At 38.2% G+C, this 20,305-nt stretch overlaps 1 protein-coding gene across 1 annotated transcript in view; it reads right to left on the bottom strand.

Annotated features, from left to right (window-relative positions):
- st6galnac3 (ST6 (alpha-N-acetyl-neuraminyl-2,3-beta-galactosyl-1,3)-N-acetylgalactosaminide alpha-2,6-sialyltransferase 3) overlaps positions 1 to 15,119 on the bottom strand; it is a 96,466-nt gene extending 81,347 nt beyond the window's left edge. The window contains exon 1 of the mRNA XM_049598638.1: positions 14,878 to 15,119. Coding sequence (XP_049454595.1) covers positions 14,878 to 14,982 — 105 coding nt within the window. The 5' untranslated portion in view covers positions 14,983 to 15,119. The remainder of the gene's footprint in view (positions 1 to 14,877) is intronic.
- Between the last annotated feature and the right edge of the window lie 5,186 nt (positions 15,120 to 20,305).

Genomic DNA, 20,305 nt, shown 5'->3' with positions numbered 1-20,305 from the left:
GTTTTAGTGAAATTCCTTGTGTATCTTCAAATAAAAGGAGGAAAAGCAACAAATGCTTATATTTGGTCACATTTTTGACGTTTGCTTAAAAAATCACCTAAACAATTAACTGATTATCAAAATATTGGCAGATGTATTTTCCGCTGATCGACCAACTGACTTATCAAATAGTAATTTTAATAAAACAATAAATTACATGTCATTTATAAAGGATAAATGGCCAACGATTGCTAGTTCTAAATATTCAAATGAGATTTCCTGCTTCTCTGTTTTACATCATTGTTAATTGAATATCTAGTTTTTGGGTCACAGCTCTGGCACCTTTTAATCAACTATTCATCACCTAATAAGACAAATAATCAGCAGATTAATTCATGACGAAGATAATAGTTTTGAGTAGCCTTTTAGAGCTGAAAGGTTAGGCAAATATTTTGATATCAGTTATTTGTCATTTTTCAAACAGAAATATAAAACAATTGCTTATTCCATCTTTTCGATGTGACAACACAAGATATTTAAAGATGTGACTTTGGGTTAAGAGGAGTTTAAATTGGGATTTTTTTTTTTTTATCTTTTTATAAAGTCTAATGTAGTGAAAGATTAATCATTTCATCAAGAAAACAACTGTTGGATGAATCAACAGTGAAAATAAACACTTTGTTCCAGCTCTAACAGTTGTTATATTGCACCACTAAAAGGTTTCTGTTTTCTTTCCACCTTCCAAACACTTCACTTCCCTCTCCTGCCATCGGGCAAACCAAGCACACATATCTCAGCGCTAACAGCTTGTTCACACTACGTCACACAGACCAAGCAGCGATTGGTCATCCCTTCATACATACACAATGTGAAGTCCATCCGGTATTTGTCATTTCCACGCAGCAGCAAGTTGGCAAAACACCTCCTGGATCATGTTCAAAACCAGAATGCCACAGTTCTTCCAGGGAACCATCAGGGCCGAATGATGCCATCTGACCACCAGCGATCTGCCGTCTTGGCAGCTTTGTCCCTCTCACAGATTGTACTCATGGCACTTGCTCATCTTTAACTACGAGTGGGAGTTCACAGCTGACTGGAGAGTGAAGTGTAAAGAGGCCAGTCTTAATCCTAAAATGTTGAGTGACCCTTTAATCCCTGAAGAACCCGCTGTCCAAGTAAATGTGTGTGTGTGTGTGTGTGTGTGTGTGTGTGTGTGTGTGTGTGTGTGTGTGCTGACGGATCAGACAGGTGTAGTTAAAAACAAACACTGTGGCCTACTGATTATCTGAAAATTATCCTTCCTAAGACCTACAAGATAAACACTGATGCTAATGCAAGAGGCTGAAGAAGATTAAAGACTAATTCAAGCTCTTTGGACCCCCGAGAGAGTCAAGATACGTTCGGAGCAGCTTGAGATGATTTATTAAAATCAGCTATCATTTTCTGAACTATGAAGCTAAAACACCTTTTAACCGTTAAGAAAAAAATCATCGATGAAGACAACTGATAGATCAGTTTGTCAATGGACAAAGAAATCAACCCTGTCTCGTAGAAATTAAGGTTTTATATCACTAAATTATTTTCTCATTTAGGGAGTTTGACACCAGAGACCAGAGTTCACATGCAGAGTCCTGTATGTGATCAGGTTTAGGCAACAAATGAACTTAGATTAATGTTCGGGAAAGATCATGGTTTCAGTTTAATTACAGATTAATCTTGTGCTTCAAGTCACTGTGGATATTTTCTGTATTAAACCAAGACTGAATTTTCTGCAAGACTGGACTGGAAAACAACATCCCCTACGTAATTAATAAAATGCACGAAACACTCGTTATTATGTTTCCTTCGAAATGTTTCTGCTGTTGGAGATGAACTGTATTAAAATGTCATTTCTTGGGTTCCTACTAGCTCACCTGGCGCCCCATGTACCAGAGCACCGTGGGCCGGGCTGTGGGTTGGGATCTTTGTGGCGTGTGTGTCAGAACTTTGTGTCATATTTGCTCAAACTGTCACTATATTCTGAAAAAAGTACATGAGACACACAGTCTGTGAAAACACTGGCAACACTGATCAAATATGAATCAAGATTCTGTTACTACACTGTCTGTTTCTTGCCTCAAATGTTTTCAGAAACATATTTTTGTGTACTGTTTATCTGTAAAATGAGAAAATTTATGATCCGGTATCATCTGGCAGTTCCATGTTGGAAACATTTGAGCGACACACCAAACACCGCCAACTGACCAGACCAACTTTCTCATTTTACAGCTAAACAGTACACTAAAATATGTTTCTAAAAGCATTTAAGGTAGGAAATGGACAATTCAGCAACAGAATCTTGATTCATATTTGATCAGTTTGACCGCAGTTCACCAGCAGTGACTGACATGATTGACAGCTCTCTTGGAGACTCCTCAGTTCTGATTGGTTTGTTTGTTCACATGTGGTAATGCCATTAGAAGCAATTCACAGTAATATGCAGAAGAGTATGATTTTTTTTTACAGACTCTCTCATTTGGTGCTGTGTGGATATAGTGACAGTTTCAGCAAATATAAAAACAAGTTATGTTTATAAAAGTTACCAACTTTAGTATAAAAAAAAAAGAAACCCCACACACCAACATTTGGTCCCACTGTTCACCTATACGTTTTTCACCAGAAACATCATGTGAAGGCTTTAGCTTGTTTTTGCAATTCAAAACTAAATTCCTAAGAATACCTTTATGATAGGTTGAGATTCTGCTCCATGAATTAGATTGTTTGCCCCTGAACTTCAGGGTGTCTACAGGTATAAACAAGCTAAATTGAAGACTTAAAACCTTTTTAATACCACTTTAAATGAAATTTAAGGCCAAACGTGCCATGGAAATACACATAAAAAGTGAAAGTACACAGACTGATTTCAGTTCAAAATGAACATTAAAAATGACCCTGACAATATTTTCTGTGCTTACAGCTCTGCATGTGCGACTCAGTGGCCCAGATCCCCATTTTACCATATTTGTAACACCTTTGACACACAGTCAGTTTTTCATAATTTGCAAGGTCTGAGTTTAGTGATGCAGACTCATGGCCTGATCTAAGTGCAGTGAGGGGGCAAAAATCGGGGCACTGCACACATACAGGCGTGTTGAAGTCTGGTACCCTGCCGAATAGTGTTTCCCTCCTGTTAAAATGATCTTTCCTATAGCACCAACACCAAAAATTACATTGGTGGTGTGACAAAAGAACATTTAAGACCCATTCAGTCTAAATGTAAGACAATTTAATACTTCTTATTAGTAAATGTGTATTTAAAACATTTTATGACTTTTTAAGGACCTGCAGCCACCTTGTGAAGATAGTTAAAAGATCCCACAGGGTTGAGGAACATCATTTGGGAGCAGCTTGAAATGATTTAGAAAAAATGGAAAACTACTGCTGATATAGAAATATATGTTATTTGTCTGATATCTTTGATTATACATATTTTCTCCTCAGTTAAGAAAATATACTGCAGACTCCAGCAGTTAATCAAGAATCAAAAAAGGAATAATGCACTTCACCATTTAGTACCGAAATTCACTAACAATATCAGTTTTTAACAGAAAACAAGATGTCAAGAGCCAAATATCCCAAAATAGCTTTAGAAAAGGCTGGGGCTTTGCTCTGGTCGATGAGGGCAAAGCAATCTCTTTTTTTTCTGCTGTATTAATTACAATCTGTTTGCACTTTCTCCTGATGTCTGGATGAACAATGGCAGATTAATAACTGTACTTAATTCTTTACTTCACGAATATTGGCTCTGTCCTCCTGTTTTAGAGTAATTAAAGTATAAAACTTTCAAACTTGGCATTACAGCTTTAGAAAGCTCCTTCGGGATTGCATGTACAGTAATAATAGAGGTTATGGCCCAGAGGTTCTCTGTGAGTGACATGTAATTTTATGCTGTTGACCGTGACTGCAATTACAGAGTGGAACTTAATTTGCAGGCTGCCATATCAGCTCTTTCATTAAACTCTGGGTGTCTTTTCTTTGTATTTTGGGATAAGACACTAAAAAGAAAAAACACTGAGAAAATGACCAGCGCTGGCAGCAGTGTTCAGGCACCTCAAACTGGCAGGATGACACATGATTAAACCACCCAGGATTAGAGACTACCTGACCAACATGACCAATGACCCGTAGTGAGATCAAGTAAGCCTTAAGTCCTCCCAGATGTTGATAAGATTTCCTGTATGAGTGAAGGGTCTGCTGGCCCAGTTACTACGACTATGGCCGCTGGATTAATGCCAGATCTGGAGCGAGGTTATCACCCTTGGTTACCACTGTGAATAAGCTAACCCTCGCACTAGCTTCCTCCGCAACAGTCTGTGTGTGCGTATGTGTTTGCACAACAGATGTAGGTTACATTACCATGATAAAGAAGCCACACGCTTAAATGGTACCCTGTTGGCTCAAAAGAGGTTTTAGATAATGGACAGCAACAGTGAAGCTGCAGGACAAAGACTTTCTTTTAGGTCATTCAGTCAGGAGGAAGGTTCACTTAAAGTTAAGATGAAATTTGAACTTTGAAATATAAATTATAATGATACAACAGAGATTGGGCATAGTTTTCCATTTTTTAAAAAAGTATGAATACTTTTTTTTGGTTTGTTTCTTTGTTTTTGACATATTTGTGGAAAATTATTTGACTGTTTTAATAGACTGTGAAGACATTTCCCTTATTACAACTTGGAAGTGTTCATATTACGCCCACTGTTAACTCTGTAGTCGCATAATTTAAAGCTCTTAAATTAACTAATATTGCAGTGTATTTGGAACAAGAGGCAAACAATCTGTGTAGAGCTCCTTTTAGATTACCTGATTTAATTGTATTGGTGTTAATTTTTCTTTTAATGCATCCGCCAGCATTGGAGGCTTTGCAACCAATTTCCACTTTGTCGACATTTAATTCTGTTCACCAAATTGAAGATATTCTCGTTGTCAGAAATTGCCATTACATCTAACTCTCAGGAATGACATTACCGTTTTTTCCAACTCAATTGCTTTTTAATACGGTCTTAACAACATGGTGTGAACACAACATAGGCTTCAGGCCCCTGGCTGTGCATTTCTCTTGGTAAAAGTCAGAGCCTTGTGTAGCCTATGAATGTTTTACTTAATGTTACCTGTTAACAACAGATCAGTCTACCAAAGTACTATATGATATTACTATTTGATATTAAACTTTTTAAAATTATTTTTCATTTACGTCATTTTTTTCTCCTATATTTTAAGTTTTGCATTAGTTAATGTCTTAGATTCTTAATTTTACTTGCATTTTTTTAATATATTTGTATGTATGTTGTGCATATGACAAAGAAAGAACTTAAACTTCAATTGTTTTTGCTGAAGATGTTTTCCCCCCTTTTCCAACAAGACCTTGTTGGTTATACGTTGTGATTTAAGATATCTGCTGTTTTACAACATCTTACATTTGTGAGCACTGATTCCCAGACTCTCTCTATGACTTTAATAGAAGGATGAGCATCTGAATTTTTAACAGTATTAAAAGTCATACTGTCAGGATGTCTAAATACCCTCGTATAGGCCTACCTAATACCATGTTTAACGTTAAATGTTAATTTTAACTCATGTTACTTCAAAAGACACTGAGTCACCTGCAGCTTTCATACATTCAGCACTGGGTATATCGTCCTGCTTTTTATAAAGGAGGGGATCTAGCTAGCATTAGCTGTCTATATTTCACGGGTTCATTTGTGGTGATGGCAATTCAACAGACTGTCAAAACAAACAGCAACGTGTCATCCTCTTCCCCTGTGACTCATATCAGGTGCCAAAGTAACATAACATACAGAAAGCTCAAATCATAAATTGGACTAAGAAAGAGCTTGCAGCTTTAGTCCAACTGATACAGGATTTCTGAAGCCAATACTTACTATTATTGTTTTTTATAAAACACAATAATACCTTTATGTTACCTTTAAACACAGACCCCCAGACTGTTTTTATTATAACTCAACATGAAACATTCTAAGTATTTTCAGAGTAAAAATAAACTTGTCTCTGCTAGCCAAACTACGTAATGGAGACACTAATTTAAAACTGCAATAATCATGTTTAAAGCCAGAAATAATTCACTTCCGGGCAACATTCAAAAAACTGTTTTGTGACAGGGAGGGGGGCTTATAATTCAAGAGAATTTAATTTTAAAAAACAATGTGTTCATACAACAAAGACGAGTCTGTGTATTTCAGTGTATGGCAGGGACTCGTGAAATGGGCTGATGAGTTGAAACAAAGCACAAATCTAAATCAATTTTAAAAACTATACAAAAGGTATTTTTGGCAGATACATAGATAAGAAAAGGTTGTGCTAGGGGAATGCATATTTATTTTGTAACACTGGGTGGCACTTGGACTGTAATAAAATGGGTTTATTACTTATTTATTTTATTGGGTAGTAAATAGACAGAGGATCATTGTATATTAGTTGTAAATTAATTTGGGAATTTGTTGAAATAATATGTGAATTAAAAGAAGAACTGTAAGAAAGGGTAGGGACATATAGGTTTTACTTGTACCTACTCCTTTTCGGACACTATTATCTTTGTTTTTTTAATCATGTTCTTTTTTTTATTACTTTGGTGTGAATTTAAGTTATTCATTAATTAATTCATATTTCACATTTCTGTAGTGCAGTTTCGTGCTACTTACTGGACAGAATACACACTGCTTGTATGACTATGAACTATGTTATGAGTCCACCCACACAGATGTTTCATTTAACGAATTACAGTCAGTAAGAAACAAAAATTACTGCAGCTGGAGACCAGTAGTGTAGGAGGCACTTCCACAACAGGAAAATAATAAAAAAATGTATTTCTTCATTCATTTATTTTCCGTAACCACTTATCTTATTGGGGGTTGTGGGAGGGGGGGGCTGGAGCCCATCCCAGCTGACATTGGGCGAGAGGCAGGGTACACCCTGGACAGGTTGCCAGACTATCACAGGGCTGACACATAGAGACAGACAAGTATTCTCGCTCACATTCACACCTACGGACAATTTAGAGTCACCAATTAACCTAACCTGCATGTCTTTGGACCATAGCTGTCAAGTCTCCCGTTTTGGCCGGGAAACTATCGTATTTTACCCCTCTTTCCCGCCGTCCTCCCGTATTAGTATTTTCCCATAAATCTCCCATATTATAATATAATTTAAAAAAACAAACAAACATTCCTCTGCCTCTCCAAACTGAACTCTGTCACTAGCCTCGCGAGAACTGCCACCTGCAGTAGCCTGGGTGGCAGCTGTCGCGAGGTTAGTGTCGACAGCGGGTCTGTCATGTAAAATCAACCACTCTGTCCCAGCCCACAAATACACTCCTTCCAAAAAAGTGTTAAAGGATGCAAAGTCTGCAACAAATCTGTATAATAAGTCCTAAGTGAATGCCAGAGAGCCACATGAGTGAACATGAGAAATTAAAAGAAAATGTATAACGAAAATAAAATGTAAATGTTTAACTTAAAGACAGGTAAATAGTAAATATGTAATGTGTTGACTTGTATACAAACTGAAAATATGTAAAATAAATAAATGTGCTTCATATACCCTTTTGTGTTTTCATTTAGGCTGTATTATAATGTAGGAATGTTCACAGCATTTCAATGTCAACAAAGGTAGGCCTATCAGATTCTGATCACCTAATTGTAGTTAGTAAGTGGTTGACAAGTGGTTATCTTAGATTTCCTGTACACGTCTTAAAACGTAAGGGATACTGGAGCTTGGTTGGGGTGGTGGGACAGCTCGTGGAGGGCGCTGGAAAATTTCCCTTATTTTCAAATCCAAAACTTGACAGGTATGCTTTGGACTGTGGGAGGAAGCTGGAGTACCCAGAGAAAACCCACGCTGACACGGGGAGAACTTAAAAACTCCGCACAGAAGTTTGGGTTTGAACTCCTTAAACCAGGAACACTCTTACTGTGAGGTGACAATACTAACCACTGCACCACTGTGCTGCCACCGTACTTTGAGTTCTTATTTCTGTAAATTATGATTAAGAACATTATTTTTTTAGCAAATATTAATCTTGATTTCAGTTTAAGTATAAGTATTAATACTGGAGTGCTGTAGTTATATTTCATTTCCAAATTTCATATAAAACTTGGAGTTCTGGTTTTGGATGCCTGTTGGATGGATTTCCTTTCTCTGTAAAACATATTTATGAGTAAAACTAAACTTCTGCTACAAAACCACTTTAAAAAAGCAGTATCATTATTGTATGAATGAATATATATTCGCAATTGATTTGTACGAACCGTCGGATTAAAAATGAATCAGGTTATACCTTCAGGACCCATGCAGCCAGATTGCAAACTTTAAAACAACGGAAAATCTCTTGTAAACTTCACACTAAAGAAGAAAAACAGATAAAAGAGGAGAATGGCACAAAGGGAAATCAGAGCACGGATTTGATAACACTTTGAATATAAAACAGAACCTCATTCAACATCCTGCCGGTGCCCTGTGTTTTCTCTAAAACTGTGGCGGGGCACTTTTTATCAGCCTGCCTTCTGCTGTAACACAATCACATGGGACAAGGGGGACTCAGAGAAGTGCTATTCATCCCTGAAACTCTTAAGAACTGGGACACTCTCTGCATTCCCTGTGGCTGTTACAACACCTCTCGACACACTCAAACAACTGTGTGTTTGTGAGTGCATGCATTAATTAATTTGAAATCTTCTTTGTGTGCTTTCTGCTTGCGTTGTACCCACATGAACTTGTCACAAAAACTTGCTTTGCTGGCCCTGTTCTGCCACATGTAGTTAGGACTAACAGCAGCATCATCATCTTTCCATGAGACGTGATGGAGAGCTCATCCTGAACTGTTTTGATGGAGGACAACGGCCGCAGCCTTTCCCAGCTCCAGCACAGTTATTCACGGATGAACTCACTCCAATTAAAACACAAGCTAACAAAGAGGGCACCCTGCACGGCAGAGCTCTCTCTGCAGGCCTCGCTAACCAATTATAAACATGAACTAAGTAGCAGACTGCAAGTCAAACAACTCTCAGTGTCATGAACCACACCGGAGCAGGGCAGGTTAAGAAATGCATCGTCTCATGCACCTGAGCACAGTGGTGGAAAGTTAGTACTCTTCTCAAAGGTATCACAAGATAAATGATTAATGGGACAGGAACGTAGACTGTATGAAAAAATGTATGCAGCTATCATAACGTTACACATTGGTTTTGCAGCCTCTACTTTGCCATTTTCACCATTTTGGTTTTTTGGAGCCGGAAGTCAATATATTTGGATGAGAGAGTGGAGCTGTGGATGAGTGAAGGGCGGATCTGACTGAGGGCCCGAGGTGATGCCTCGCAGACAGCCTGTCAGCCCTTAATTATGTGCAACTTAAAGCCTTAATTAAACTTTCAATGGGTTGAGTTATATAAAAAGAAACCCCTGTACAGTTGTCATGCATGTTGAAATTAGCTATAGAGTCCAAAACTGTTTTTGTAGCAGGCTGTAAACATGTTTATTTCTGCTGTCAAGTTGAGCATTTTGACATGGGTGTCACGGGGATTGACTGGCTTCTGGAGCCGGCCTCAAGTGGCCATTTGAGGAACTACCATTTTTGGCACTTTGGTGTAGGCTTCATTTTCCTGCCTGGGAGGTTGCAGGTTGGACACTAAACTCCGTGGGGGTTTATTTTTATTTTTCTTTGTTCAACAAGTACTCAATTTATTCAATCTGAAAAGATTAGAAAAGAAAATTACTCTTGGGTGGAAGTTATTAAGACTTACAAACAACTGCAACCTTTGACAAAGTTCACAAATGGACGCTGTATACTTTTAAAGGCACAAGCCACTATTTATAATGAGGACCCCTTAATTAATTTAAACTGCGACATGTGACTAAGATTGTACTGAATGCACATTTTATAGTTGAAAAATAAACTTATCAAAGCTCTCTGGGGCTCAACAAAGTACCTCAAACCTCCTGCTCCTTAATGGAAAGCACATATGCCAATACTGAAATATCAACAACATCTAATATCAGCTAATATATTGGCAGAGACAATTTATTAGTCTAGACTCTAATTTATTGATTTATTCCTTTAGTTGCTACTATGTTTTTTTATTTCATATTAATTTTAGAAAGTGCTTATTTGCTATAAGTGCATTTCCATCCACCTCTTTTTATGCACATTTTACACTGCCTAAAAATGTCAGTTGATATGCTTCTTTCTTTAAAAACTAAATATTAAAATATTGCAAAAAATAGTTTTTGCGCTTTGCTGAGGTACAAACGATGGTGTTTAGATAATAAAAACAAAGCTTGACAAAGTGCAATGGAAAAAGACAGGGAATAAATGGGAACATACATAACTATTAGATTTAAACATCACTTATACTTCCACTGTACAGATGAAAAATAGTGGCAGATGAAAGCATCAGATCTGAGGAGCGATAAGGACACCATAACATTCCCCAAATTAATACACAAAAAGCATAAATGCCATATTGTCATCACATTTTCCACATTGTTTTTGTTTGTTTTAGGCAGTAGATGCATTAGTTTATCTATCCAACCATCCATCAACACTTTATCTACCCTGCCTCTACACCCGTTTATTGCTAAGAATCACTGAGGGCAGCAGAAAAGCATGGAAACACCATGAACAGCAATCTTTTGTTTGTATCATAAACATACAACAATAACATGGCAGCAGAGTGTTGCTTCACTGCTCAGAAACTGCTGCGTATACACTTGCATATGTATGAATATAGTACAAGCAACAAGTTGGCTACACAAATCGCGAAGTTAACTCTATGGTGACACAAGAGGAAAGTGTGTTACAAGACATTTCCATTTAAGTCTGACTATCTTTACCTTATGTTTGTATCTAATAGGCTTGAAATTGAACACCAGCTTTCTTGTTTCTTCTAACACTAGCTTCAGCTCATTTATTTCTGTCCACTCCTACTTTACATTCCCTTCGATCACCCTGTAATTTGTACCATATAATTACACGTTCCTTTCTGAAATGTTTTTGAAATATAATATTACAGTGTCAAATCTAGTGTGAAATTATCTCCTGTCTCAGATAACAAAAACAGCATGAGCGAGTTTGTGGAGTGACATGTTGTTGACAGAGACTCTCATTTCTTCCTGTGGGTGTTGCAGGATTGACAGGAACCAAAGTGCCTTTAAATGAATGAAAACTCAACTTCGGAAAATGAAAAGAAAGATAAATCATTAAGTTTGACAGAAACCAAACACAGACTGTGTGTTAACTGTCTAAGAAATATAAACACGTGGATTTTTCTGACGGGAGAGAAATGATGCTGATGATCTTCAGCTACACTAACTGATGAATGATTGAGGAGTAAATGACCTTTTCACTGTATTAAAACCTTCATTAGCACCATAGCAAACTGAGATCAATATCATTGAGTGTCACTGTGCGATGAATGAGGGAATGGGCAATAATTCAATATTAGCAATTAAGTCTCACACTGTGATTATATAATCTTATTATGCTACGCTAGCAATTTTGTTTGGCCAAATGTTTGATTCCAACAGGCTTAAGTGCTGTTTTACACATAAAAAGAGTTTGTTAATCCACAACTGGAGCACAGCCCATCACTTCAGATGTTTGTTTGTGTGATATTGTGTGTGTGTTTGGCATTTTATAATATATTTTGACACCTGAGCCAACACAAAACCTGAGTTTTACTACCAAGTAAAGCAGGAGCAGTTAGTCCACAATCAATAAGATGATCAGTAGAAATTATTTGTGACTATTTTCCCATTCCCCAGTTCAAGCTTCTTATTTTTAAGGTTTTGCTACTTTTCTTTGTCTTGACAGATAATAATAAATATCTCTAGAATGGTCGGACAAACAAACAAAAAAAAAAGTTGACAATGTCACCTTGGGCTTTTGGAACCCATGATAGGCACTTTTTACTATTAATTTACTTACATTTCAAAGACCAAACAATCGACCAAATAATTGATAATATGATTGGCAGATTAATCACTGATGATAAGAATTAGTTGCAGCCACTGTTTTAACGCCAAACATGTACTTTTTCAATGTCTCACACTGAAGAATTTCCCACCAAACCACTTTTATAAATAAATTAATCAAGATAGTCCTTTATCAGCACAATAGGCAGCTCAGTGTTTTATTCTGTTGAAAATTAAAGGAGCCCTACAAGAACTCTGCCTGAATAAAAAAAGCAAAATTACCACATAAATAAGCAAATAGGGGCGGCACGGTGGTGTTGTGGTTAGCACTCTCGCCTCACAGCAAGAGGGTTGCCGGTTCGATCCCGGGCGTGGGAGCCCTTCTGTGCGGAGTTTGCGTGTTCTCCCCGTGTCAGCGTGGGTTCTCTCCGGGCACTCCGGCTTCCTCCCACAGTCCAAAGACATGCAGATTGGGGACTAGGTTAATTGATAACTAATTGTCCATAGGTAACATTGGCCATAGGTTGATAACTAATTGTCCAGAGGTGTGAATGTGAGCGTGAATGGTTGTTTGTCTCTATGTGTCAGCCCTGCAATAGTCTGGCGACCTGTCCAGGGTGTACCCTGCCTCTCGCCCGATGCTCCAGCCCCCCCGCGACCCTCAAGAGGATGAAGCGGTTAGAAAATGAATGAATGAATGAATGAATAAGCAAATATCTAAAGGTCTAATTCTTGACATTTTTTGATACTTGGTGCTACGGACGCATTTTGGTCAATAACCAAAAAGTATTTGAGTTTGATATCCGACGTTCACTTTGATATACATATAGCAATATCAGAAAACATCCTTAACAGTATCGTGTACTGTTATCAGAAACGTGTGGAAGAAAGTGCTGTGTAAAACAAAGTGTTTTAGGGTGTCTTCACATTTAGTCCTTTTTAAATGAACCAAACTCAGTCCTCTTAAAGTGGACCAAAAAGTAGACCAGTGGAAAAGGGACTTTCTTTTTGTGTTCACATTGTCAGTTCATTTCAAAGAGGACTCAGTAGTCTTTCTGATCAACTTCAGCTCTGATGGGGCCTCAGTCCTCTTTCTGTTCACACTATAGCCTATATATAGTTTTGTTTTTACTTTATCGTGGCACTGCAGTGGGGTTATGAAGCCCCTCACTTTCTGATGAACTTAAAATTAGTGGAAACCCTTTGCGTTTCTGTGCTGTACTGTTGCCATTTGATGTATTCTACACTCCACATCTGGAGACGTGCAGTACCTTCTGTGGACCAAACTACTCCCCGTCCTGCGTCCTTGCAAGCGTTACAGGCTGACATGCTTTCGTCTGTTTTTTCAAGTATCCCCATGCAATAGCATGTGATCTAAAGGGCTAAATACTCTGTGTTCACAAGGCACAGGTTAACTTCACCACAGCGCTCGGTTTGCTTCAGAAGGGTCTGAGTTTTCTTGGAGTGTTCACATATGCACAAAAAATGCTGGAAAAGGACCAAGCGTGAAAACACCCTTACACTCAAATGAGATGTAAAGTCAAATTTGCTATGCAAACTATTTTAGTGTGTTTATGCTCATCACATGCTCGCCAGCTGTTGTTGTTTTGTTTTCTAACATTGTAAACTAAATACCTTTGGGTACGATTGTTGGTTAGACAAAACAAGCAATTTGAAGATGTCAGCTTGGACTAACCCTGACCCAATTGCCATTTTCACTATTTTCAGACATTTTATAGACAAAATGCTTCATTAACAAACAAGTAACTGATCAGCATATGAATGAAATGAGACACAGTTGAAACTACTAGTCAACTAATCTGAAGAAAATGAATCGCCAACAGTTTTGGTAATTGATTAAACCTCTGAGTCATTTTTCAATCAGGCATATCAAACATTTCAACTTCTTACATGTGAAGATTTGCTTTCATATCACTGTAAACTGAATACTTCTGAGGTCTTTGGGACTGTTGCTTGGATAAAACAAGTGAGTTGAAGACGTCGGCTTGAACTCTGGGAAACTGATAGATGCATTACACTATTTGTAATCGATTTGTCAATAAACAACAACAACAACAAAGAAAGAATTGTCAATCATTGATTCATTGTTTAAGTTACTTATGAAGACAAGGTGTCAGTCATTCAATGTTTCCAGAACTTTTAAAAATGAGGACAACTAAATATCTGTGAATTTTAGACTGTAGACATAAACTATGTGAAGATGTCACCTTAAACTCTATATGAAACTATGAGGGACATTTTCCACTATTTTCTGACATTTTATAGAGAGAAATTAATCAGCAGATTAGGTCAAATTGATAAAGAAGATTTTTAGAAGTGTGCACCTGGTGTCATATATGACCAACAACAGCTTCAGCTCTCACAGTGTTGCTGATATCCACATTTGTAAATTACAAATAGGCCTATTAACTGAGTTGAACTGAAATTTAAAGGCTGAAACAAACATGAAGAGATTCAGAGTCACAGGTGAACTTTTTCCTAACTTTGCTCTCATCTGTTGAGGAAGTTGTGAGTGTTTTAAACTCCTGACATCATTTGAACACCTGAACATGTCATGAGGCATGTTGTGAACACAGCTGGCTGCATGGCCTTCATCTGACCGCTTTTTCCACGACTGATGACACGCAAACGTGGACTCAGTTCAAAAAACAAACACGAGGGCCTGGTTTTCCTTCATGTGCATGAGCAAATTCAGGGTCCCCCTCCAAAAAAACAGGCGAGCAGACAGAAAGCAGAGGAGGGTTAATTACCTCCACGGAGCATCACCACCACCAGCACCGGCTCACATTTCACCTCACATCTGCTAAAACGCACTAAAACGTAAAGCCAACGACGTCAGGAGCTGGTTATGTGTTTTTTCCACCCTTTCCCCCTTTTGGCTGTAATGTATGTGAGACAGAAACCCCCTCTTACCTTCCACATCCAGGCCATTCTTATTTCTACGCAGACAATGGTGGACCGCTTGTTTTCGTCAGCCCCAACACGCAGTACACCGCGTCCGTCTCCAAACACATTCATTCACGTATGCATCACGAGAGGACACGCAGATGCGATGCGGTTATATGCGGGGATCGGCTCCATAAATACTGGAGTGTACCGTTATTCGTCTCCTCTCTCGGGTTTTTTTTCCCCCATGGAGCTTGCCTGGACCTGGACCGACGCTGCGCTGCTACTGGCCGGCGCAGACGCAGAGCCCCGCCCCCGCCTGCGCCACGTGACAGCCGCTGATTTCCTGACTTCTGCTTCTACAGCATGCCAGTGTGAAGACAGGCTGCAGCCTCTCTATCAGTGGCTGCTTATCACCTTTATTTTATCCAAATGAACCCCAAAAATGTGTTTTATAATGTGTGAAACACACAAGACACCCCCTTTTTCTTTTTTTTTTGGTGTGTTTTGTTAATTGAAAAACTAATAAATATGAAGTGTAAAAAAAAAAAAAGACGAACAACACAATGTAAGAAAAGTATGTAAACACTTGATTAACATCCTCCTGGATCCTGTCTTCATAAAGTAGCCTACTGTCCAAAAGGAGTAGAGGAGTACTCTACACTTTTAAATGGTTTTTCATGCTTTTATTGTGAGAGCCACTTAAGCACATATTTATATTTGTTAAAAGTGTATGAGTTGATCTGACATATCATATAGGTTCTGATATTATTAAAGTTTACACAACAGTATATTTTGAATAAGGTATAGCAGGGGACTACACTAAGGTTATGTTTATATTTACTTTATTTCTGTGATAGAATACAGGCACAAGTTATTTTTGCCAGGTGTGTTGCCATGAGGCAGTTTGGTGCACAAGAAAAAAAGCAAAGTGTGGACATTGTTGTGCGTAAATGACGACATGAAGGTTGTGTTTGGTTTTGGATCATAATACGTTTTTGACTGTGTTATCGGTGTTGAAGTATAATAACACGTAATACCTGAGAATACATAGGAATAGGGCATCAATTCGAGTCGAGTTGAGTGGACCATGCAAGATGTAATTTTGGAAGGACTTGGCCTGATGTTTCGTTTCTTTTTTTCAATAAACCTTGTTCAACTTTTTCCCTGCCTCATGTGAATACTGTGGATCTCCAGAAAAGGAAAACACAAGTCAAAACAGAGACACCTCACAAACTAAGTGGCCTAGGGACTTCTGTATGTTGAAACGGTCATGACAGTTATTTTGTATAAAGGGTTTGCTATAAAGTCATGTTTTGTGTATGGACAACAAAAATGTGTTTAATGATTCAACTAGACTGACAACTGACAGAGGAGAAAGACACCAAGATCCCTTTAAGCTACACTTAAATAAGAATAGAGGAAATCATCAGCCATTAGTTCAAAAACTGGAAGCTTGCAAGGCAGGGATCACAATATACAGGGACACATATCCAATCTCAAATTTAAAAATGTAGCCTCAACACAGTATACTAATAAAAAAATCTAAATAAAACTATTTTCTATACTACATTAGGTAACCACACACCACAAATAATCATAAGAAAATGTAATTATAATCATAAATAAACCTGAAAAATTCCCATTATCATAACTACTGGCTCAAGTGTATTACGATGTACTGCATTTCTGCATGTGGTTTGTCCAAGTAGAGTTTCTGTACCCCAGCAGTAGCTGTTGTTTGACTGCTGTGGGCAGGTACCATTAATGTCAAACACTGTACTGTCTCTCTATTTAATTACTTTCAAATGTATTAAAAAATGGAAAACTGGGGTCACCCAGTAGCCCAGTGTGGAGAGCAGGCACCCATGTACAAGGGCAGTGTCCTTGCCACAGCAGAGACGGGCTCAATTCCATCATGTGGCCCTTTGCTGTATGTCATCCCCCTTCTCCACCCTTCACACCTCAAACTGTCCCGTCATTAAAATTAAAAAGCCCCAAAAAAGTAATCTTTAAAAATGGAAAAATAAAAAATTATTCGAGTGTTGCAGAGACTAAATTTAGGATCTGTTACCATCAGCTGTTTATGGGAAACTTATTACTGTCACACCATACTAATAATAACACATCACTTCAGTGCATGAGAAGGCAACATTAATACATCATGTTGCACTGGAACTGGGACTGTGAAAATAAATAAGCTTGCTAAAAGGTGTCAGTAATTGCTTGGAGTGGAAACAAACAATTTTGGTGTAAACAGGCCGATTTGTGAGCGCTATTCAATTAACTATCACTAATGTTAGCTATCATAGCTAAGTTACCTGACTTAAATTAGCCACACATTCTCCTAGCCACCAGGGGGTGCAGGCCTCCCTGCAGTTTTGGTCCCCCCTCCCCATTGACTGCATGTCTATGGCCTTGGAGCTTTGTAATGTGTGCTGATTTACAAAGGTTTCTGTCTAGGTGTCAAGTGCACAATAATAGAAACAGAGGGGTAGTCTCAGGTTAGCACTACTGGAACTGAATCGGGGAATATCAGCTGAACATAACATGCAGTCATAGTTTAAACCTCTTCAGTCTAACCACTGAGCTGACTGCAGAGGGCCCAATAAAAAAACAGTTCCCAAATATATTTACAGCACAATTGCACTGTTGTGGTTCGATAATGATCAAGGGTCACTTACACTTCTCTGGACGGGAAAACATGATCAAAATCCAAGTTTCAACAGTATTCTCCCCTGTCATGCAACAATGTGAGGACTTTGACTAAATGGAAGTTTTAATCATTTCATTCTTCTTCTTTTGGGTCCAAAACTATTTCGAATCTAAAGCATTAAGAATTATACTGTTTTATCTCTTTAAAAATAGCCATTATTGAAGGAAAGAAGAAAATCATCAAAATATTGGGTGATTACAAACGTTTGAACAGTAGAAAATTTGTTTACAACGTATCTATAATTCTGTCATCCTTATTGTCTATACTGTCATTTTATTATGTTGGTCTATTCTGTGCACAAGGCATCTCATTGCACATCTGCTTGTCCATGAACAGGGATCCCTCCTTTGTTGTAGTGATGGGTGAAAATGAATGAACAAATCTTTCTGAATGTCTCTTTTTAATGTTCAGTATGGACCGGGTCTGCCTGCTGAATGTCTGAGTGCCCATGAATCCCCAAGTTTTCCCACTCACTATTGTTGAAGGGTACTGCAAAAACTGCCCGCTACGGTGAGTGAACAAGAAGTGATTGAACTGGACTCAAGCCAGAACCTCCGCCAACCACAGCCAATGGTGCATTCACATGCTCCTTGGATGGTCGTTCATCCGACTTTGGTGTGTTTATGAGCTTTAAGTTGTAATGTGGAAACAACATGGATGCTACAAATAAGATGTGTTGTATTTAATTGCTCAGTGTCTTTAAACAACACACTGATAATGAAGAGCAAATGAAACAGATCAGGTGAGCCGTGAAATATGATCGGGAACTCATTTTTCAGATTATTCCGACACCACATGAATGCAGAACAAGGCTGCATATATAACTGGGATGTCAGCTTGCCCCTCAAAGAACCACAGATCCTTGGTCAGTGACCTTTCTGTAACATCATATTGAGCTTACATAATCTACACGCATATAAGTTGGATGTTGAATCAATGCGTTTAAGGGGAATGTTTTATTTTCATGAAACTTATACATAATGACTGGGTAATGCATCAAAGTTTTGTGGGGCAGGCAGCACTAGCTGTCAAACATGCATGTACTATAACAGAGCATCATGCAGAGACGGACACCATGTTTTGCAAAAAGTAGCAAAACTCAAAAGGTCTGATACGTTTACATGTATCGATGCTGTAAAATGAATTGGTCCAACCATTCTTTCTCTGTTACTCGTCCCGAGGTTTCATACATTTTTCCCTGTTAAAAGGGTTTCCTGGTCATGCACCGCGCTCAATGACTATTGGAGACAGATATTTGATGTATTTTCTAAAATCTGTGGTCAGACTATAGCACCTGACTATCACACAGCCATCTTTGGCATACCACCCCCAGGCTGCAAAGTCTCAAATTTACAAGCAAATGCTTTGGCATTTGCTTCCCTGCTTGCACGCAGATTCATACTTCAACATCAAATCAAACAACATTTCTTTTTGTGTCTATGTTTGTAAGTTGTATGCTTGTTAATGAATAACTGCAAAATAAAGTTGTTGTTTTTTTAAAAAAAGGTTGTTTTTTTTTTATTATCCAAATCTAGGGTCAAAGGACACAGGTTGTTGTACGCAGCACAGATCATAAAGCCCCTCGAAGCCAATTTGTTATTTGTGATACTGGTCTTTATAAATGAAAGTGACTTGACAACATGTTACAGTAAATGAATGGGATGTTGGTGCAGCAAGTTATTTCTAGGTACGATATCAATGTGTTCCTACAATTTACTGTTGGAACAAGATCAGTGTTCCAAATAACAGTGCTCCGCAACACGGACCCGGATAAGTGGAGGACGACGAATATACAGAACAAGATGTGGGAACAAGATAATACTTTTGTACAAAAAAGTAGAAAGTACAAAATAATGCAAGCCCAGGCACTGGGTTGTCTAGGCTGTGTTCACACTGCAGCTGAGTTGGTCCCTTCTTCAATTTGCCACAGATCTGATATTTTTAGTGCAAAACACATTTCCTGATACAGTAGTTCTCAAAGTGACACCTGGGTTTTTAGACATCACCAGTTAATTATCTTATAGAACAACTGATGGTTACCTGTATGTGTGCTAACGCACGAGAACCATAAACTGGGACTTATGAAGAGTATACATTATCCCTGTATTGCCCTTTCGTGTAAATATGTATCTTTTCTCACAGTCATACTGATAAAATGTTTAAAAAAAAACAAAAAAAAAAAAACGCTTGCATTCAGGCTGCTGTGCTTGTAGGATGTCAGTGGTGTTTCCTATCTGAGAATATTTATGTTATCTACTCTGGTGGGGAGACAGTAAAAAGAGAGATAAACTCGGGTCTGCAGATATATTATATGTTTTCAGCAAGTGCTGGGAAAAAAAGTGTTGCACTGTAGAAAACCGATGTCTTGGAAACTTTTCAGGGATCCTGATAGAAATTGTACAACACATTGCGATAATTTGCCTCGAAGAGTTGCAGGGCTGGAACTTGGAAAATGTTATGAATTCAATCACAAAATATCAACAAATGAGCCAAATGCGGTTTATTTATTTTTCAAACTGCATCTCTGTAAGAACCGTGTGATGTGATTGTGCTTCTATTTGCTATATGTGGTAATTGTGTTTAGGGTCACAGGAGGATTTGAGGCCTTATGAGGTCAAGTTGCTGTCTGTCACACAGCGGGAAAAACACATTCACACTGCTGACAATTCAGCGTATCCAATCCACCCTTTCTACATGACTTTGGACTGTGGGAGGAAATCTGAGCACCAAGCGGAAACA

Source organism: Epinephelus fuscoguttatus, linkage group LG15 (assembly GCF_011397635.1).
Source record: "Epinephelus fuscoguttatus linkage group LG15, E.fuscoguttatus.final_Chr_v1".
Classification (NCBI taxonomy): Eukaryota; Metazoa; Chordata; class Actinopteri; order Perciformes; family Serranidae; genus Epinephelus; species Epinephelus fuscoguttatus.
Note: the sequence above shows the minus strand (reverse complement) of the source record. Positions and strands in the feature narration are given on the sequence as shown.